At 37.9% G+C, this 24,269-nt stretch overlaps 1 protein-coding gene across 2 annotated transcripts in view; it reads left to right on the forward strand.

Moving 5' to 3' along the window:
• The window catches only part of LOC124147161, a 198,304-nt gene that overhangs the window by 62,726 nt on the left and 111,309 nt on the right, over positions 1-24,269 (forward strand). For both annotated transcript variants that reach the window (XM_048391575.1, XM_048391574.1), the window contains exon 4: positions 8,488-8,601. In XM_048391575.1, coding sequence (XP_048247532.1) covers positions 8,488-8,601 — 114 coding nt within the window. The remainder of the gene's footprint in view (positions 1-8,487; positions 8,602-24,269) is intronic.

A 24,269-nucleotide genomic window follows, 5' to 3' on the forward strand; every position in this document is an offset into this window, starting at 1 on the left:
GATATTTTAAAATTCGTCACCAGTATTTTATACCACGTTTGTAAGCATATCATTATTTAAGGGATATCTGACAAATTCTCCCCTTACCATATGACTTGGAGTTGATAATTCTACGCGTAAGAAACGCTTGCATGCCGACAAATGAATCACCTCAATTTCTTTTTGAAATATGTCTCATTTGGCAGGGCTTGAATTGCTGACAATGTCCTGAATAAACGACACATAACATTTTTTGTTTGGAACGTGGCATTTGCAACATGCTTATTCAATGACAAAGATTAGGAAAATAGTATTGCAAGGTACGAATATAATGTAACTTATTCTATTCAGCGGCAACCTTTTGCTATATGAATGATGTGAGTTTGTTTCACATTGATGTTTTAATTAAACTGAACGTTGCAATCATTCAACTGAACCATACATCATACCCATCGGTCTTCTGATATTATCTTATGTAATTATGTGTTACTGAAAACAGAAGTAACTGATACAACACTTCCGCTAGTTTAATATGAAATGAAATATATAACGTCATCAAGATACTAATGTGGCTAATCCCAAAACAGGGTCAACATTATATGTGCTACTTGTCAGACGCACGTATTGCCGAACACCGAAAAAGCCACTCTTGCAATATTCCTTATTCTTGTAAAATCGTGTGAAATAATGACACTCTTTATCATTAAACTATGTGCCCCGCATCAGGAAAAATAGTGATACATTGGATTGAATGACCCAAATACATAAAATGCATTTATCTTCCACTGATGCATTAATATTTTACACTTAGAAATTTCGTTTGTCATGCTACATTCACATGTACATCGTTTTTATACGATTGGTACAAACGTGTACTGAAATATTGTATAAACGATAATGCATAATCATTGGTGTGTTCATTAGTGACCATTATGAAATAATACGTTTGTTCATGTATATGGACAGTGTGAATGTCATGCATCACCTTACCAGAACGGAGTATAGGATTATGGATTAACATTAAGGACACTTTTCAAAATCAGAAAATGTACCACTACCATACAACGTAGCGGGAGACAATGACATCTGATCTTGATCAAAACTTATATATGCAACGAGTAAGTGTATGTTGTAGATTCTTTCCATGAAAGGTACAGATATATGCATATGCTATTTCAAGAATTATTTATATAAGCACCTGATCTAAATATTGTAGCGTCATTAACATTTCCATCTGTTAGAGCAGAACATGGTCACACTGATTGTCACCACTATTGCCTTTAACGCCCATTTGATCGCTAGATAATCCTGATATTCTCTGGCGTTTACGTTTAGTAATTACAATATTCGTGAAATCCTCGATTCTGTCCTCAAATATTTAGGCTTATCCGACAGTAAAACTGCCATCAGGGTATATTAAAGCTAGAATTTGTATGTAACCACCAACTGTTTTAACCGTTACGCCTTCACAATAAAAAAAGTCAATATGGGACTAGACATCATTAACGAACAATGACAAGACAACGGCGGCATATTTTCACCCCAAATGACGGAACCTGGATCACTACCATTGTATCCAGTGCTCGTTGCTCAAGTGGTAAAACGGATTAGTCCCGATCATACCCCATCTGTCAGATACCTTATGAGAATATTAGACTTATTGATCGTACTTCTCATTTTGGATGATTTTAGTTCAAAGTTCATTTTGCACGTTTTATTTAATCATATAAAACAGTATTGATCACGTTACCAAGCTCTATATTAGGAAATTTTAAATAACCATATTGCATAACTAATTCTGATGTCTTATTCTGAATAATTTGTATTTGTTCATGACATTAAATGTTGATTTCATATATTTTTTTATTATAAATTAATAACTTGCAAACGTCAAAATTTATACCAAAACAATGAGTTTATTTTCTCAATTTGTGAGTAAAGCATGTGTCAACATTGCCACTTATTAGATTCATCCAATCTTGTTCTGGCTGTAGCTGTGATGTTGAAAGTAAACCTGGGACTTCCTTATCTGTGATATGACAACATCAACTATCTGCATACCTGCAATGATTGAAAATCTTTGATTAGTTTATCTCTATACGGGTAGAAAAAAACCATATATGTATATATATATATATATATATATATATATAACGCTATTGTGCCAGAGTAGTGACATTATTTTACCGACTAACTTCAGGCGAACGTCTTAATTTATATCATATTAAATATTCAGTTTATTAATGAATCAATGAGCTTAACGCGCTTTTAACAATATTTCAATTATATCACGTTAAAGTCTATTATTAGTCTACCAGAACTGGTCCATTACCACAGCATGTCAAAGTCATGTTTTGAAAGCCATCTCTACCCCACTGTCTAACTACTGGGAACTGGGAATTAGGAACTATTATATACCAGCAAAAGTCTGTGTCAATCCTTCAATAAATAAATGTTATACCCTCATATCCAGTACAAATGTAGATATTTTAAAGAATCTTGCAATGTATATAAGTCTGCAGAACTAAGAAGAGCTGTGATGAAACCAAATAACACTGTCTCTCTGTTGTAACAGTATGTGATATAGGCTACTAAGCCAACATACATAATTATATATGGTATCACTAAAAGCTCAGATTATTAAACAAATAAAAACTGCTTCGAACTTGAATGTGTATTTGATGTGTATATTATTCATACATTTTGATGTAGTTACTGTATTGTTTTAAAAATTGGTAGTGCTAATTAATTACTTAGATTGTTAGTGGCTGTACCCTCGAGGGGGGTTGAAGTAGCGTAAAATTAGTGTCCCCCTAAGAGGGTATGTAAATCCCATATCATTCGAAGTATTTTTATGCATGCCAGGCTTTTAAGCATAGAAAATTCGTTATTTTAATCTTTGGCTTAATTGGTACACTGTCGCCACTGTCACTGTCCCCATGGTCCCTAGTACTGACGATCTCTAGCCCATTTTTATATTGTATTGTTCACGAATACAATTTATATTTTATATATTCTCAACTAGTTTTAAATAGACTCTGTAATATTCTAGTTATTGTACTGTCCATCGTTGACAGCTTTTTATATTGTATAAATATATGTTTTATTAATGTACTTCTCGTCACGATATGGCTGAAATACTGCCGATGTGACGTTAAATCTTAACTGACTCACTCACTGAATGTGTATTTAAGCGTGTTTATATTATTACTTGTTTTCACAAATGTATTTACGAATGGTAATTTGCAATGTTAGGTTCAAGATTTGAGTGAGTGAGTGAGTTAATATTTAACGTCACATCGGCAATATTTCAGCCATACCGTGACGAGAAATTAAATATACATATATTTAGACTTTATAAAAACCTGTTACCAAAGGACAGTATGATAACTAAAATATCACAGATAAGATTTAAAACTAGTTTAGGAACATCTAAAATCAACAAAAATAAGTTAACAACACAATATAAAAATCGGCTAGAGATCGTCAGTAACTAAAGGGAGATCACCATACCAGGGACCATGGAGACTTACAGTACCTTTGCTTCCTGCATGGACCCTGGCAGGATTTATATCAACCCTTCAGTCACTGGCGATAGTTTACCAATTAAGCCTTATATTAAAATGACAAAAATACAACGTCTTAAGATCTGGCATGCATAAAGATACTTTGAATGATGCGGAACTTACATAAAAAAAAATCAAGGACAATAATTTTACGCTTCTTCAACTCCCCTTGAGGGTACAGCCACTAACCATCTCAGTTATGAATTTGCACTACCAATTTATAAAATAAAACATTAATACATTCAAATTTTATGAACAAGTTCAATTTCTTTTAAAAAAACCATAATATTAAACGAGAATTAACATCATTTAAAAGGTCCTTAATTGTTTTAACATTGAAATATTTATACCTTGTGATGGAAAAATCAATACAGTCAAGCAGGACATGCTTGACCGTGGTTACTCCATCACAAGGGATAAAAAACGGAAGATCCTCACCTTTTAACAAATATTCATGTGTATATCTTGAATGGTTAATACGGCATCGCCGCATAACGACCTCTTCAATCAAATCTGGACTGACAGCCCAAGTAGGTGTAACCGATATTTGGTTTAATTTCATGTAATTTATTGATACCTACCTGGGTGTCCCACTTCTTTTGCATCAGATCTCGGATGTAACATCTGATGAGAGGTTTGATATCAGTGTATGGGATACAAAGTGGTGTCACAGGTTTTCTGAGTGCTGCTTTTGCAGCAGCATCTGCCATTGTGTTCCCAGTGATTCCAACATGGGTAACCAACAGAAAACGATGTTGCATTGGCCAGGAGCAAGATCATTCAACAATTTCTATTATAAGTGGATGTGTGTCTGACATGTTTTTAATAGCCTGGAGGCAAGAAAGAGAATCTGAAAAAATTATGAACTGGTTATGTTTAGATTGTCTGTTGATGTATTTAAGTGCTGTTGAAATAGTATTTGCTTCTGCTGTAACAAATGAACAGTTTTCTGGTAATCGGGATGAGATAAACCTGGATCCAATGACGGTGGCGCTGGCAACAGCGTCACCATCTTTGGATCCATCTGTAAATATAGATTTGTAAGTGTCATATGTGCTTCGTAATTCGTTATATTGTTGTTGATAGATTAGTTGGTTTGTGGTAGATTTCTTTAGTTTAGTTAATGTTAGGTCTACCTCTGGCTTCACAAACTGCCAGGGTGGAGAAGAGAAAAGCAGAGGGGGGGGGGGGGGGGGGGGGGGGGGGGGGGGGGGGGGGGGCAATGTTTTCAAGATTTAATTTCGCAGCAGAGAGGTGAGATTGTATTCTTATTCCAAGAGGTGGAATAAGAGATGATTTTGTTTGGTAGAGATTTTTGTGAAGTGGATTAAAAACACAGTCATAAGCTGGATTGGATTTCGAAGAACGTAATTAGACATTTATTGCAAAGATAATTTAATGCGACGTTGATGAAGGGACGGCTCATCAGCCTCCACATACAGACTTTGTATCAGCGAAGTTCTGAAGGTTCCAAGGCAAAGCCTCAGCCCTTGATGGTGAATAGGATCTAGAATTTTTAAATTGCTTTTACAAGCTCCACAAAAAATTATGGAGCCATAATCTAGTTTTAAGCGGATAAGTGCTCTGTATAGTTGCAGGAGGGTTTTCTTATCTCCTCCCCACTTAGAGTTTGAGACAACTTTTAGTAAGTGCAGGGCTTTCAGATATTTATTTTTCAAATATTTAATGAGGCAGAAAAGTCAAATGGTGATCAAGATTTGAGAGTATATTAGACATCACCTTAGACATGTAGATCTCTGTCGTTAATGACCGGTATGGATAGAAAACAAATTTCTCTTCCAGTTAATAGATATCTTTGCTTAATTATGGTGTGTTGATCACGAGTGGAGGACATTTCCCCACCCGGACAATTCACCATACTGGCATTTCAACAAATGGGCTTTTCCCCACACTGAATAATACAAATGATGTAAAACAACAGACATGTAATTTGCAATACAGTTATATTTACAAGTTGTCGCACCTACCTCTTAACAGAGATGACACTGGAGATTGGAACAAAATGACTTCTTTTATTTCATTAAACATGCTGGAGGTTGGAATTGATCCTGTTAAGGTCGAACAAACACTGGAACTCGAATTCAGATTGAAATCGAAATGATTAAGAGAATTTATTACAATTTGCCGCACATGGTATAACAATTTGCCGCAGTTTGTTATATTCTGCCGCTCTAACCTCTCAACAGGAATGATTGAAACTGAAACAAAATCGCTTTTTTATTTCCTTAAACAAACTGGAGGTTAGACTTGATCATGTTAAGGTCGAAGAAACACTGGAACACCGAATTCTGTTCTGAGTAAATACAAATGTTTCGAAGCGTAGTCGCGTAGTTGCCAATTGTCGACTTCTTGTTAGTCATTCCATTGGTCAAAGTTCGGGAAAGGTCGGTCTGACGTGACCTGTAATGGGATGTCCTGAGATCTTTGTTTAGCGGTAGCGAGAACTGAGATCTGATTTTAATGAGATTAATGTGGCCTGATCTTTCGATCGTGAGTTCGAATCCTAGATTAGCTCTGTTTGTGTAATCTTTAAATAACATCACCCGTCACAATTTTAGAAGTGCGATTGCGATTTTAAATCCACACGAATCTTGCTCTGATATATTTTTCTTTTCTTTCGCTCTTTCCGAGACGATATGCTACTTTCTTAATGCAAATGTCCTGCTTGTTGTAGTATGTGTCAGTGAACTTTTTCCAAGGTTGATAGTTAAATGCACCGAGTTGATTAAAATTATACATCGTGATGAATGTCATCTTGTGATGATATGGTTTTATCTGGTCACATTGCCAATATGATAGCAAAATGAAGTATCCCATTTCGTTGGACTTTAAATTTGTGACATGTAATATGTGTGACTTTAAGTGAAAATAGTATATCACACTTGTGTGTATATATATATATATATATATATATATATATATATATATATATATATATATATAAATATATATATATATATATATATATGTTACAGGAAACAAGTATAATCAGTGATTAAGTCTAATGACTGAAAATTTCAGTGATTATGTCTAATAACTGATTCACTCGGTGGTTATGTCTAATTACTGAAATCTTCAGTAATTAGACATAATCACTGAAATGAACCAAGGGATTTTATACTTGTTTACTGAAAGCATATTCCTGCCTTGTTTTTATAATGTGTGCTAGTTTTGAAATTAGATTAGCTATCAAAGTAAATACAACCTCCTGTAACCAGATACCTTACACAAAAATCACAGAAATAAGCTTAAACAGTTCAATCTTTCATTTCATAAAATGGTATGACGTGAATGACAAATAGCAGTCAGATGGACACTCAGGAATGTTTGTTTGCACATGAAAGACGTGAATGACATCTAGAATTACATTGCATCTTGGCCTTAAAACATTTGCAGCGATTGCTCTGACACCGTTTAGTTCCAACACAATTACACCTTACAAAGCCTTGACCACCACAGACTGAGTCAAGTTGAACCGCTTGACGCAAAGAGAGTCTTCGATCGGTATTGAAATCGTCAGCATTATACAGTTTGGTGACGCATACATCATACTGGTGATAGGCGACTTCAGAAGCACGTTTAGACGTTAGGGTACGCAACACAACAAACTTGGTAAGATGATCTTGGTAAACCATGATCCACTTATACTGGCCTTGACTCATTGACTGCATGTCGATGAGGTTCACTTGAGCCCTTGAATTAAAGTCCTTGGAAAGAATGGGCTTGACAACGGTCCCCTTGTTGGTTGGTCGCTTCCTCTTCCGCTGGCACTCCGTACACATGGATTTGAAGAGGGAGATTGAATCAATGGTGATGTTGGCATACTTCTTATTTATTTCATGAATCATCTTATCTCTTCCGCCACGACCAGTTGCCAGGTGAGCGCGCTTGATAGAGTCGTACGTATCTTCGATGGTCACGAAATACAGTGGATCTTCCTCTGATGACTGGCGTCGTTTGATCAACTTGTCAACGTCACCACACTTCAGTACTTCATACTTCTTCAGGAGGTAGTAGTGGTGTGGTGTCTTCTGAGTGGTACTGGAGGCTTCTAGCAAGTTGTTCATAGATTCCAAGTAAAGCTCCTTCGGGATGAGGACACGCCTGTTTTCCTCATACATCTTGTACAGTGCATCTCTGAAGGTATCGTGAGGCTCCATAGTCAAAGTGTGAGGTATCTGGTCAAGGTGAACCATTTATATGTGTTTGCCTGATTGGCTTAGGACAGGATTATGAAGCCTTCTCACAAATTATTATAAAAAGGCAGGAATATGCTTTCAGTAAACAAGTATAAAATCCCTTGGTTCATTTCAGTGATTATGTCTAATTACTGAAGATTTCAGTAATTAGACATAACCACCGAGTGAATCAGTTATTAGACATAATCACTGAAATTTCCAGTTATTAGACTTAATCACTGATTATACTTGTTTCCTGTAACATTATATATATATATATATATATATATATATATATATATATATATATATATATATATATACTCTTGAAAAGCACATGCGTGAAACCGGTTGAGTAAATTATACAGCTCATCTTTGGACTTAAATATGTATGTTTATATATATAAATAACTCGATGACACATTGAACACATATTGAAATTTTTTGGACCTTATTTCCTGAAGATCTATGTCACCTTAGCTGTAGGTTCATGAACACTTATGGCCATCGTATTGTACATACTGATGTCATAGCCAACTAATCACGTACTACAAGCTATTAATATGCACGACATGAACAAAGTAAATATCAATCAACCTGAGTTGCAGGTCATTAAATGGTATTTGTCTGATTTGATTGAATATTCTGCACAAGTACACCTTATGGAGACACATTTTAGCGAAAAGACATGTAGGCATGATGTTTCGAATCGCACGGTAAAAGAGGAAATTTCTTTGTATTAGAATCTCGACCTACTCGACAACCAGACTTCAAGACAACAGTTGCTACATCGTCAATCGCCGCTATTCCTACAACCACAGCAAAACCGGCTGTAACAGTTGATCAAAATGCAACAGGTAAGCAAACACAGAAACTAAGAAGAGAGATAAGTATGGTCACAGTATCAATATACAATTTAAATGAAGTAATAATAACAGGGATATATACATTTTGAATAACCTCTGTATTTTACAACTGTACATGTTTGTTTGTTTATTGTTTAACGCCACACTTAGCACTATTCCAGCTATATGACGGCGGTCTGTAAATAATTGAGTCTGGACCAGACAATCCAGTGATTGACATCATGAGCATCGATCCACGCAATTTGGATTACATGTAAAAGTCGGTAAGTGTTGCATGTTGTATGCAGAACCATGGATCCATAAAAAAATGGGTAGAGAATAAGTCGTCGTGCTTGTCGTAAGAGGCAAGGGTGGTCTTTGACTTGCGTGATGCATATAATCGTATCCTAATTGGGTGGATCGATGTTTATGATTCCAATCACTGGATTGTCTGGTCCAGACTCGATTATTTACAAACCGCTGTCACATAGCTGGAACATTGCTTAGCGCGGCGAAAAACAACAAACAAACGAAAGAACATGATCGTGTGCAAATGTAGCATATTTTATTAACATGTCTACCGATGTGACTTTTAATTTAAACTCACTCACTCACTTGAGTGTACTAGCATATACCTGGGGTTGCAAGTTGGATACACACTCATCAAACACAGTACTTGCGCTGCGCCGATGTGCACAATGCACGTGCGCAGGCTTTGAGAGAATTTACACTTCTGGCTGTCAGGATGAATACCACGGTTTTGAAACTGACGATATTAGAAGACCGGTACTGCATTTATAGGAAGTGGATGAAGAAAAGAGCTATATATCTATTGAAATACATTCTTCACAATAACGGGTAAGTGATATAATTGTATGATTCAATAACTAGTATTGATGTACCTGTTAATGGGAATAAATCCTAACTAGTGAGTGAGTGAAATAATATTTAAAGTCACATCGGCAATATTTCAGCCATATCGTGACTTGAACAAGTTATGGCATATGTAAAAAAAACTGTCGGCAAAGGACAGTACAACAACTGGCAATATATCACAGATTATAACTTTAAAACTAGTTTTAGAACAATAAAATTATTGGATTATGACAGACGACACATCATAAAAACAGGCTATTGATCACCAACAACTAAAGTTAGGCCACTATACCAGGGACCATGGGGACTTACAGTACCTTTGCTACATGCATGGACCCCAGCAGGATTTACACCATCCCTTCAGTTATTGGTGATTGTGGATAAATTTAGACAAAAACAAGTATTTGTCACAGAAGTGACGAAATGTCCCCCGCCTGTATATACACCAAAATACCAAATATGAAGACAATCCAGCGATTAGTTCTTGAGATATCGCGGCAACACCGTTTTCCAACTCCAAAAGCAGATTTGCCTGCTGTGACCTTGAAAATAGGGTCAAGGTCACCAAAACCGACTGGTGTCTGCGGTGTCTGTATATACACCATAGTTCCAAATATTAAGACAATCCTGCGATTAGTTCTTGAGATATCGCGGCAACACCGTTTTCCAACTCCAAAAGCAGATTTGCCTGCTGTGACCTTGAAAATAGGGTCAAGGTCACCAAAACCGACTGGTGTCTGCGGAGTCCCTATATACACCCTAGTACCAAATAGGAAGACAATCCAGAGATTAGTTCTTGAGATATCGCGGCAACACCGTTTTCCAACTCCAAAAGCAGATTTGCCTGCTGTGACCTTGAAAATAGGGTCAAGGTCACCAAAACCGACTGGTGTCTGCGGAGTCCCTATATACACCCTAGTACCAAATAGGAAGACAATCCAGAGATTAGTTCTTGAGATATCGCGGCAACACCGTTTTCCAACTCCAAAAGCAGATTTACCTGCTGTGACCTTGAAAATGGGCTCAAGGTCACCAAAACCGACTGGTGTCTGCGGAGTCCCTATATACACCCTAGTACCAAATAGGAAGACAATCCAGAGATTAGTTCTTGAGATATCGCGGCAACACCGTTTTCCAACTCCAAAAGCAGATATGCCTGCTGTGACCTTGAAAATGGGGTCAAGGTCACCAAAACCGACTGGTGTCTGCGGAGTCTGTATATACACCATAGTTCCAAATATGAAGACAATCCAGTGTTTAGTTCTTGAGATATCGCGGCAACAAACAGGTGGGACGTACGGACGGACGTACGGACGGACGTACGGACGGTCGTGAATACTATATCCCCCGCTTCGCGCTTTCGCGCGGCGGGGGACAATTAAAACAAACAATCATTCTACGATTAAAAACCTGGTATATATGAATTACTTTGAATGAAGTGGGCTTACGCACCCTCTCTGGGGGACAATAATTTTACGCTCCTTCAACCCCCATCAAGGGTACAACCACTAACAATCTCAGTTCATAATTATATAACCAATTTATAAAATATATAACTTTCTACATGAAAATTTATTAATCAATTCAATTTCTTTTAAAAACCAATAATTAAATGAGAGTTTATGTTAAAAAGGTCCTTGAGTGATGAAACTTTGAAATAGTTATCCCTTGTGATGGAAAAATCAATACAGTCAAGCAGGACGTGCTTGACTGTGATTCTTTCATCACAAGGGATGCAGAATGGAGGATCTTCACCTTTTAAAATATATTCCTGAGCATGGGTCTCAGTTGTAAAAATAGAACTTTTACCAGGAATTCTCGAAAACACCCTTTTAGATCCAATGACAGTGGCACTTGAAACTTTGCTACCATCCTTTGAACCATCGGTAAAAATAGAGCGATGAGAATAATATTTGGACCTTAATTGGGAATATTCTTGTTGATATACCTATGGGTTTGTGTCAGATTTGTTTAGGGTAGTTAGTGTTAGGTCTACCTCTTGTTTAACTAGTTGCCAAAGAGGTGTAGACAGTAGCCGGGAAGGTGAGATAGTAGAAAGATCAATATTAGCTGCTGTAATATGTGGCTGAATTCTGAACCCTAGAGGAGGAACAAGTTTTGGTTTTGATTGAAATAATTTATCATACAGGGGATTAAATACACACTCATATGCTGGATTCGAAGGATTTGAGTATAACTTAGTGACATATTGTAATGAAAGTTTGAGTCGACGTTGTTTTAGAGAAGGCTCATCAGCCTCTACATATATGCAATCAACTGGTGATGTTCAAAGGCACCAAGACAAAGCCTCAGGCCTTGATGATGTACTGAATGAAGTTACTTTTACAGGCTCCGCCATATATGATGGAGCCATAATCGAGTTTGGAACGGATGAGAGATCGATATAAATGAAGTAGGGTTATCTAATCCCATTTTGAATGAGAAACGACTCAATTGCCTTCAGACATTTTGTCTTCAGATATTTTATGTGAGGTAAAGATGTTAAATGATTATCAAAAATAATACCCAAGAACTTGGCTTCCTTAACTTTAATAGGAAAACCAACCAAAAATAGCTCAGGGTCTTTATGAGGTTTATACTTGCAGCAAAAATGGATACAGTTTGTTTTGATTTTAGAGAACTTAAACCAATTCTAAAGTGACCATTTCATAATTTTATTGAGGCATAACTGTAGCTGTCTCTCAATGGTGTGCATATTTTTACCACGACAAGATATAATTAAAATCATCAACGAAAAATGATCCATCCACTGTGTCACTTAAAACCTTTGGAAGACTATTGATTTTAATACTAAATAAAGTAACAGACAAAATACTTCCTTGACACCCTGCTCCTGATTATAATGGTCAGACAGGGTTGAACCCACTCGGACTTGAAATTGCCTGCCGGCTAAAAACTGTGATATAAAATGTGGTAAGCGGCCTCTCAGACCAAACTCGTGTAAATCTTTTAAAATGCCATGCTTCCAGGTAGTGTCGTAAGATTTCTCAAGATCGAAAAATATTGACACTGCATGTTGTTTGTTGACAATAGCATTTTTTACAAACGATTCCAATCGTACTAAATGATCAATAGTACTTCGATTTTTGCGGAAACCACATTGAACATTTGTTAGTAGATTATTGGTTTCTAAGAACCAGAGTAATCTATTATTTACCATTCGCTCCATGGTTTTACAGACACAACTGGTTAAAGATATAGGATGGTAATTTCAGGGATCTGTATGATCCCGACCAGGCTTTGGTATAGGGACTACAATGGCATCATGCCACGAAGGAGGAAAATTCCCCGACGTCCATATTTTGTCAAAAATATCTAATAGGGTTTCTAGACATGATTTAGGCAAATGTTTCAGGAGCTGATAGTGAATATTATCAGTACCAGCTGCTGTATCATGAGCTTGCCCAAGGGCAGTATGTAGCTCATGGAAGGAAAACATTATAGTCTTCCCCATTATCAGAGTTTAAATTAACATTTTTCTTTTGCTGTTGTTTTTGATATTTCATGAATTCAGGGACATAATTAGATGATGATGAATGTTTTGCCAATATTTCACCAATATTTCATCAAGTTTATTGGCAATGTCTGATTTATCAGTTAATAACTGATCACCTTCCTTAAGATGGTGAACAGAAGACTTTGATCCTTTGCCTTTAATTTTTTGTATCATACTTTGGATATAGGAGTACGGGAATTTATTTTGGAAATGTAGTTTATCCAAGATTGACGCTTATTTTGTTTATAAGCCCGCCTTTTGCAATTTGTAATTTTTACTTTTCCGCTTTCTTCCTACACTTCCGTGCCTGTTTACATTCATAGGTAAACCACGGTTTGCGAATATGAGGATTTGAAGAGGACTTAGGAATTGTTTGATCAGCTATTTCATTGAGCTGATCTGAAAACAATTGAATCGGATCTTCAACATTTTGAAAATGATGAGGGATTAATTTTGCAGTACACAATGTTTCATACAATGACCAATTGGCCTTTGTAAAATTCCACCTGGATGTGGAGGTTTCAGGATTCGGGTTCACAGATTTAAGAATGGTGGGAAAGTGATCGCTTCCGCAGAGGTCATCATTGACCGACAATTCAAACTCGTTAATATTAACATAGATTTGAATCTGTGAGAGACAGATCAAGTGCTGAGTATGTTCCAGTGGCAGGATGTAAATAGGTGTTCGAATCATCATTACAGATACACAAATTATTAACCGAAATGAATTCCTCAAGTATTTTCCCTTTATTGTTTGTGGTAACAAGGTTGTGTCCATTCAGATCACCCACGATGATACATGGCTTGGGGAGCTGATCATATAGATTTTGAAGATCAGATTGTCGAAGCAAAGTAGATGGAGGAATATACAAGGAACACAGAGTAAAGACAATGTTCAAAGTTAAACGAACAGCAACAGCTTGAAGATTTGAATTGAGAGCAACAGGGCTGTGAATCACGCCCTGTCTAACAAAGATAGTCGACCCTCCGGGGGGGGGGGGGGGGGGGGGGGGGGGGAATGAATGATGACAGTTATACTGCCTAATATCAAATTTATCTGTACTTTTAAGGTATGTCTCCTGTAGACATAAAGCAGACGGTTTAAGATCCTGCATCAATAATTGAATGTCATTAAAATTATTCCTAAGTCCTCTACAATTCCATTGGAGTAAAGTAGGTGAATGACTCATGGTGGTTTAATAGGCGATCTCTCACGCGAACGTGAGGAGTGAGAACTCCCATCAGTATGCTGTGAGGATGGAGTTACTTCCATATCCAGAGCACTATAAGAGTTGTGGATAGGCACCTCTGAAAGATCGAGATTCCTGGGGGATTTGTTTCTTTGTGACTTTTTCCTTTCATTTTTTTTTCTGATGGACAGATTCAGTTGCAGGTCATTCAAGTACTAATTCAGGAGGAGTCTGGCTCTCTGCCTGAGATGTTGTAGGTGGTGCTAATGTATGAGCATTAGATTTGACCCAAGTCAATTCTGTCTGACTCGAGACAGATGAAGATTGAACTGGCTTAGAGATAGCAGCAGAGTAGTTAAATGTTGATTGAGGTGGTGACTGAGATTTAAAGAGTTGTCTAGCCTCTCCAAAGGTGATGTTTTTTTCACATTTTATTTTCAATATTTTTTATTCATTTTGCCATACAGGGCAGAATTTAGAGGATGCCATATGTTTTCCATCACAGTTTGCACATTTGAGTGTTTGCTGGCAATCAGTACTGTCATGGTTGTCACCACAACTTTGACAAACAACGGAGCGAGTACATGACTTAGAGCCATGGCCAAAATGTTGACACCTAAAGCATCGGAGTGGATTGGGGACATACACCTTCACTCCGATGTTGACGTAACCAGCTTTGATTGACTGAGGTAATGAAAATCTACCAAATCTGAATAGGTAGGTGTTAGTCTTTTCAATAGTTGAATCGTCCTTTTTTCTTGTGAAACGTTTCACAGAAGACACTCCTTGATTTTCTAATTCATCTGCTATTTCTTGTTCTGACATGTCGGACAAGGAATGAGTCCTGTCACGAACAATGCCTCTGCAGGAGTTGAGTGTCCTGTGTTCAGTAACAACAACCTCAACATTGGCAAATTGACTTACTGATAATACATGTAGATTGAGGGATTGTTGTTTCCTTACACATTCAACAAGAAGGGAGGCAGAACGAAGTCGGGTCACATTTTTAACATCACCACAATAGCCATAGATTGCCTTAGAAATGGCAAAGGGATTAAGTTTGATAGGTTGTTGAACTTTAGCTTCGATCACGAGGAATCGAGCCCAGGAATCAAAATTTGCAACAGCCTCATCAGATGAGCTTGATTCTTAATGTCTATGCTTTGAACCAGAATGATTGTAAGCCATGGTGAAAGAAAAGTGTTTCAGCATACCTGCTCCCCACCCCCCATGGAGTGTCAACAAGGACAGTGTTGTAGCACATCGGATTTCCAGCATGCAAACACCAGGGATACAGGGATGTAATACTCCAGCAAATATGACTTGACTAGCTATATTTATCTACCAGATGTAGTGCCAGGCAGGTTCAGTCCATGACAAGAAACTGGAGACATACAGAATACAGAGGTCAACATCACCAGATTGGCCCATGAGCCACCGCCTTCTGGCGTAAGACTCTAGGCAATTTATTCCATCAAAAATTGGTAATTCATACAAAGTATGCATGGCCAAGACCAAAATATACATTATAATACAACACGGGAGTGCATATACACTATTACGCACAGGGCCTGGCATGACCAGCCGATTGATAAGACCGGGCCCATCTTACCAACCGTCTAGGCGAAGTAAGGGTCGAAGTAGTGTGTTGGGCAAAGGAACACAGTTCCAGGAACCAGTGCCCTCAACTACCAGACTCCCTTCCTCCGCCGACACAGGGACGCAACCCACGGCAAACAGGTTGCCCAATTTGGTCGCTCTTTACGACCAGCAATAGGGTGCTGTGGAAATATTCTGTCCCGGTTCCACACGGGGGAAGAGCTATTAGCGCTACCCAGCACTCACCACGAGGAGGTTGCTCTTCACGAGTGCCCATCAGGGATAGAGTGTACATTATCTGCATTTATGTTTTTGAAATAGCCAAAAAGTGTATCAATAGGTGGCAAATTTGCATCATTATCCTAACATTTTCCAAAATGAGCGGGTCTCATTTATCCGTAAATTAGAGGGGCGGTTGGGTAGCCTAGTGGGTAAAGCGTTCGCTCGTCACGTCGAAGACCCGGGTTCGAATCCCAACATGGGTACAATGTGTGAAGCCCATTTCTGGTGATCCCCACGGGGATATTGCTGTAACATTGCTAAAAGCGGCCTAAAACCATACTCACTCACTCAGTAGTATAGGTAATAGGGGTTCTGGCTCACTTCAACTGGAGTTAGATTTATATACCTATACTGCTACTACAGATGGATTTTTTTATGCAAAAATGATGATGAGATTCAACGATCGTCATGAGATTAAACTAAATTCATTATTATATATTTATGTAAGCATTCTTCTAAATGTTGGTTTTGGGACGGAATAATTGTTATCTCCCCTGTTCTATGAACTTTTTTCCCTCGTCTTCGCTACTAATACCACTGGTCTTTGATCGAATCTCCTGCTTCATTGCGTTGTATTTGGTTAGTTCTGACAACACTAAATGAAACTCCTCTTCGGATATCTTACAATCAGCCATTGCTGTTGAAATATGATCCTCAATGCTGTTCAACTTTGCTTCGGCGAGCATCCGAATATTATCATGTTTTAATGCTTTCTTTTGCAACTTACGAGAAATGAATTTTATCGCTATTCCTGCCTGTTCTGAGACTCCGGCGGCTATTTGCATGCCAAGTATGATAGGCGCGGTGATTATAGTTGATAATAAACCGACATCGGCTACACCGAGTCCCATGCTAGCCATTACAAGTGAGGTGTCAACTCTGTCGAGAGCATTCACAGCTCTGCGATACTTTTTATACAATCCAAGTCTCAACTCCCTCTCCTTCTCTATTCGATGTTTTATGTCGCTTATTTGATGTAATCGAAATTCATCAACTTCATCGAGCGCAACTTCATCCATATTATTATTATATCATATAATAGTCTTTTATTGGTCTTGCTTAAATGTTTTGAGAGTATACATCAACCTTATCAAATGTATATTATACGGCATGAATATCTTAGTAAGAGAAATGCTGTCACTTTTAATAATTTGGACCCCCTCAAGGGGTGGACCTGGTAATATTTCGACGGCATCTTCCGGTGCATCTCCGAAACAAGACTTCAATAATAAGCATAGAAAGATTAGGTATTGCACTCAAGTTCTGTTTAATATCATTGAATTCAGTAACCAAATTGAAACTAGCATTTTTTTATGCCGGACGACTATATAACATATGACCTGGGTTTTCTGGCAGGGGGGTGACTAACACACTTTTTCGTTTTGATGGGATATAAGCCCCGAGTACGATCCCACTATTTATTATCTTAGTTAAATTATGTGCCTTACCCATCATCACATACGGTGGGGTAATGACGATATTCAGTAGCCACGCGATGTTTGCTTCGATCATAGTCCATTTATTATCATCGTTGAGAGTAAGATTATATGAAGTGTTTTTATGGAGTCTACTAAGGTCGACATCAGTTAAACCTCCTAGATTACCTGTGAATGCAACTTCTTTCCGCTTGTATACATTATCTTGTAAGTGTAAAGCGTATTACTTACCATCGGTACTGGGTTTACCGATTCCTTCTGTGTCTCCGAGATCGCAAAGCGCAATTGTATTACATTGTCTGAGCGTTCCAGGGCCTGATGAATCAACCATTATTTATAATATTGAGTGTTACACTCAAGTATCCTATATCTACAGGTTGATGTTTTACATCTAATACAGAAATTTTGAGATCTGAAATTATACCACACTTTAATTTTTTATATTGTAATGATGAGAAAGATTCCAATCTACCGCTATTGTATTTTTCATCTTTGACTGGAACAGCTCTGAATAGAGTTGAAGGACTTTCTAGTTGAAAATTATCCGTCGTGCTTATTTGATCAAGATGGATGCACAACTCTTTGTAGGGAACTAAATCGGGTAATTTATCTCCCTTATCTGATGTCATGATTACTGTTAGTTTTCCTCTCCATCCAAGTGTAATTCCTAAGTTCATGAAAAGCTTTACACCCTTTTCTCCAGCGTTTAAATTCAGTATCCCATTCGACTCATTTTGTTTTAGACTAATTCCATTAGGCTTAAAGATTTCATCATTGAGTGAGCATACTCTATAATACCCATCAGGTATAATAATGTATTTATCAATAACATCGTTTTCACCTAATTTATATATCTGATTATTACCTCTTGCAGCACTTATACTGGTCCACTGCGGGTAATACGTTACATCACAGATGCCGACTTCAACTTGACCATCCGAGTTATCGATAGTATGAAGCAGTTCAATAGACTGACCATTTGTTATTCCTGGGAGTGTAACATACACATTAAATATACAAAGATACTATATCATAACTTAAATATGAAATCAACTTATTTTACTAATCAGTCGATTTTAGTAAGTGCCTCTGGTGCTAATTTTTTGGTTAAATTCCCTGATATCTTTGAAAAATACAGGTTCACCGCAACTAGCGATAAAATGGTGCACGATTGGTTCCACAATCCGATGCAATTTTGGCAGAATCAGTTAAACTTGCAATATGGTGTGCAACAACAGGGAGTGGTGTATCTCTTTATGCCCCAGGATTTGAACTAAATAAGTCTGTTTTATCATTTCACGTGTACTATCAGATTAGATGTATACTTAAAGAAATTAGTGCTCCATTACCGCAGGATCGAGCATGGAATGCATCAAATAATCCGTACAATAGGTGGGTATTTGAACGTATTTGTCAGGAATTTAATGTTTCTACGAGTAAAGATTGGCGTCTGAGTGGAGTTAACCATGGTCTAGGTATTCCGTACGCTGGTGCACACTCTGTTAAAGAAGTCAGCGATGATTTACTGAAAAGGGGTCGGCTTCTTCCAAGCTTTGCTCTCTCGAGTAACGAGTGGAGAGATGATCGTATGAACTTTAAGGGTGGTGTTGCTTTCACCGTCCAGATGGTTGAGCAACCACCTGGAAATACTTGGAATGAATTTCTTAATGATAAAACAGAAGATAATTTTACCAACCCAGGAGTTGTAAGAGTTAATGAATCAATAAGAACTTATGTATGGGCAATTCTTGGTGCACAGTCGCAAACACGAACGGGAATAATCATTTCTGGGACGGCACTCGATGCGCATAAACAGTTTGTTGCAAACGTGGAGGATATTTGATTCACCAGTTGACATACCATCTTCTATAAAACTTTATCAAGATGTATTACAGTATGCTCAATCCAAGGTAGACTACGTTTATGCACCGGGACTATACATGTCTCCGAGTAATATGGAACTTAAGATCGTTCAAGTGATTGGTTATAATAATAAAATTATTATTGCTACCGATCAACAAAAACCAGGTATAAATTCAGATATTAACACCGAATTAATAACGCAAACAAACACAGGCGAAACGGGAATAGTCAAGCCACAGACACCACAACCATCTACTAACACACAACCACAAGTGCCACCGCATGTTGCGGCTAAAAATCAACAACATATCGATTAAAAAACAGCGCTTATAGTAGATGGAGTCGCTGCTGGTTTACTCATGATTTGGTTAAATAGTTCTTATTTGGTTAAATAGTCTTTAGCGGATACGTACAACAGCCTGGCAATTGCTACAATCAGTGCCCACAAGTTGTGACTAAACCAAGTGGTGGTCTTAGCTAATAAATTCAAGAGCCAGGAAACTATACTCCCTATTATGCCGGGAAGTGCAGACGTGGCTTTCCCAGCGAGCTTTCCTAGTGCTGAACCTAATGCTTTTAAATGCTTTTTTCGCCACTTTTATACCACCCCTATCACTAGGCGGTGCACCACCTCCTGTACCACCGGTTAACGCGAGAGTCAAAGTCGATATAATAAATCCCAATGCTGTTAAAATACTGGCAATTGTTATCCCCTGTTCTCTGAACAATGTTTTAATTTTATCAGCCAGTGTAGTGTCATCGTTGAGGACTTGATCGATAGTTTCTCGAATTTGACTGATTTGTGAATGAAGTGCCTTTCTATTACTGGAAGCAGCTTCGAGGCGGGCCGATCTTTTTATCTTCTAAGTTACTTAATCTTTCTGCAACGCGGCGTCTACTGAATTCATCACCCGCCTGTTCAAGTTTTGTTTTCTCATAAGCTATATGCTTGTCAAGTTCAGATAGCTTGGCTATATTATTGATGAGTTCTCCCCGCATTGTTTGCATTGCCTTGTCAAGACCTCCTAATTCCCTAATACTGAACTACGAGGATGGTACACTGACCGTGGAATTATCGTAGTAGGTATCCAAAATTTCTCCAAGCCTGTCGAAGGCCACCTTCGAGCTTTCTTCCAAATTATCTATGTTACCGAGTTCATCACGCACAGTCCGAAGAACCTTAGTAGTCTTCGCGGAAAGTTTATCTCGTTGCGCGTTGTCTACAAAACCTAATTCATTACAAACAAAGTTTATGCCATGTTTAGCGGCTATCGTAGACAAAGCTAGGGGCTTACGAGTATGATAATGCAGAAGGTCAATATCAGGTTCACAGCGTATTCGCAATATTCCTTCACTATCTATCGTAAACTTTGAATAGTCACGACCAATTGGGCTAACATCTTTAAAGTTATCGTAATAATCATTAACGGTTGATTGTAAAAGTTCATCGTTAAGATTCGTAAAGCTGGTTTCATCAGTACCCTCTTCGATTGTACTAGGGTTATCAAAATCATCTAGATTAAAATCATCCATTTTTATATTAAACATAAGGTTACATAATTTCAATATAACAATGTCTTTGCAATACGGACGCAAGTTAAACCCACAACTTAGACTTCGGGATACATTAGGGGTCAAAGCAATTCGCCAGTCTGTAACTATAACTAATAACCCGAGTACCATCGATCAGAATCAAACGCTTCTGGTTCGCTAATCTCATCGCACATGATGTGTTAGTTCCGGGAACTGTCCGACAAGCATTAACGATTAGTTTGACTTCTACCGATGTTGACAGTGAGCCTGTTCAGAACAATGGTCGTGCTATCGTTAAGAAAAACGCGATTAAAATTAGTGGTAATGAGGTTTTGAGTATCGACGATAGCGATGTATACTATTGTTACATGGATCTCTGGAGAACGGATAAAGAGTGGGAAAACTTACAGTACCAAGATATTTGTAATCGGAACACATTGAGACTGCATGTGGGTGCTGAAAATGGTGATAATGCCGTCGTAAAAGATCTCGCTGTTGCTAGCGCATTAGGTAACCTATTCTATATTCCGCTCGACTTTGAATTACTAGATTCCCATATGCCCTTTTATCAAGCATCCCTAGGTGATAGGTTAGAATACGAACTCACTTTTAATGACTACGGTAGAGTAATCAGAGCTGCTGAAGATGCTAGCTATTCCATTGACAATATCTCACTGGAGTATGATATGATAACAGATCCTGAATTAGCCAGACAAATTCGTAACCAGTATACCGGAAGTTTAGCTATTTTGTACGATCGTATGCTTCGACTTCCAAAGATCACAAGGAACAAAAAAGATACGACGTGGAATATCAATCTAAACGTCCCCACGAGATCGTTGAAGGGTATTTTAATGTTGTTCGAGGACCCCTCCGATGCATTTAAAAGAAATACCGAGAAGTTCTACAATCCCAAGATTACAAAAGTAGAATTGACTATCGAGGGCGTTCCTAATCAAATATATAGTCAAGGAATGCTAGCGTATCAACAATGAGATATGATTAAAAAACTCCCTTCTATAAAACGAAGCCCAGAAGTTAACGTGAAAGATCTGTCTCTCGGGGGTGTATCGATAGATGAATACCTCACCACGAAGTACGCGCTATGGCTTGACATGCGAACCACGGACGATGACCAACTACACGGCAGTGGGCGGAGAATAGAAAATGCCAGCGAGGGTGTCACTATACGGATAACGAAGCTCCAGGAATCGGCTGGTAAATTAAACATATATTTGTACGTGATTATGGATGCGCAGCTTAATATACAGAATGGAAGATTCATGCCAAGCAATCTATTAATAATCTTTAACCTAAAGAACCTCACTGCGCTATCATATGCGGGCAAACGGGTTGTGAAAAAACAGCTTTTATTCTAGATATTTTAGAAAGTCATTATCGGTACGTTTTCGATCATATTATCATTCTGTGCCCGACTATAAGCGTTAATAAAACATACCTATCGAGAGATTGGGTAATGAATGATGATGGGGAACACAGAGTTGATCTGGGCGATCGTTTACAAGACTGTTTACGAGTGTGTCACGAAAAATACAAAGGAGAATCAACACTTTTCATAATAGACGATTGCAGTGCGAGTAAAGAACTACCCAAAAAGAAAGATATGCTTTCATATTTAGCATTCTCTGGACGGCATACTCAGCATAGCGTTTGGGTACTTACTCAAAAATACAACTCTGTCCTGAAAGATCTTAGAGAGCAGAGCAAAAGGTAACCCTGTTTCATTTCAAAGACCGAGATTCATTCGAGGAATGTTTACGCGAAAATGATGTTATTTATACCAAGCCCGAACGAGATAAAGTCAGAAAACTGTTAGCTTCAACAAAGCATTGTTAACTCGTATTAAAAACCGATCAACAAGCTGCTTAAGCAATTGCTTAGCAAAATGTAGCAAATGTAGCAAAAATAGCAAAATTATAGCAAATATTGCAAAAAGATAGCACAAGTAAATTGAACATTAGCGGTTATAATGACATTATGTGGCTTGAAATCCTCATTCTTTCACAACAGTTTATTATTACGGGCTGTATTGGATATGCCATATTATATTATGTTAGACTTAAATATCTCCTTAGGTATTACATAACTCATCGAACAAATGCTCAAAGATGAGCCAGATCAAGATGTAGATAAATCTTTAGATAAACATAGAGAAAGACTCGCCGCTTTGGTAGCCAGTGGAAAATGTTCGGAATATTTGGGGGACAATTATACCATCGAAAAAATTGATAACATGACTGACAAAGAAATTAAAAAACTGTACACGCGTTATGAGTCTAGACTGGGAGCTACCATGACTAAAACAATAGGGTCGGCTATGTTACAACTATACACAGTCGTAGCTAGTACGTTTCTTCCTATCCCGGCAGAACATCGCCCGTATTGATGCGAATCTCTCGAGAAAGACCCATTCATCAAACACGCTATAAGCTCAGTGAGCTGTGCGTTTTATCATAGATATGGAATGTTCTTAGCTCCACTCACCACAGCTTTAATAAGAGCTAGGTATTGTCAATTTAAACATACATGTCCACTTAATAATCATGGAGACTCAAGTGACACCACAGATTGTACAACAAGTGAACGAGGATGCACAACAGATTGTGAATGAAGAAATACCACAAGCCAGAGTGATGAAGAACCCCCAAAAAATCGCCGCCGGTAGGAAGGGCGGGCTGGCGAGGAAAGTGAAACTAATGCATAATTCAAATATTGAACATAGTCGTCCGATTAAAACTTGGGCGCTAGTAGGAGTTGTTGCTATAGCGGTGGTATGGTTGTTTTATAAGACCGGAGAAGAGAAAACGTCACCCCCGATTACACAACCACAAGTTCAATTAGAGGTTAGCCCCCCATATAATGCTTTAAGAAGCATAACTACTCCAGTTACAGACGGTAAAATGTTGGTAAACGCAACGTATCATTGAGTGGTGGTCAGCTGCTTGGCCATTGGCTATGCCCGTATAGCTAAAATGATTACTAAAGCCACACCACCCAAGCTAGATTTTAATGGTTATGATATCGGTATGGGAATTCTCAATATTGGATTAGCAATGGCAACAAGAGATATGCTCATCAAACAAGGGCTTATCCGAAAGACATAATGAAGTAATTAAACATTTGAATATATTATATTCATATGAACATGGCAACAATTACGATGATGGAGCGTAAACGACATAATAAAGCATTAGAACAACTCGAAGCAGCCCAGTCACAATGGACCAGACAGAAGATATTAAGTAAGATTTTATTAATGAAGAACTGCGTAAGCAAGGACTTTCAATTCAAACGTTTAAGGATGTTGAATCTGTCATGCACAAATACTTCCTCGTTTATTGAAAAAAACTTGACCCAATACAG

The sequence above is a fragment of the Haliotis rufescens genome, unplaced genomic scaffold, assembly GCF_023055435.1.
Source record: "Haliotis rufescens isolate VD_foot unplaced genomic scaffold, xgHalRufe1.0.p SCAF_90, whole genome shotgun sequence".
Taxonomy (NCBI): Eukaryota; Metazoa; Mollusca; class Gastropoda; order Lepetellida; family Haliotidae; genus Haliotis; species Haliotis rufescens.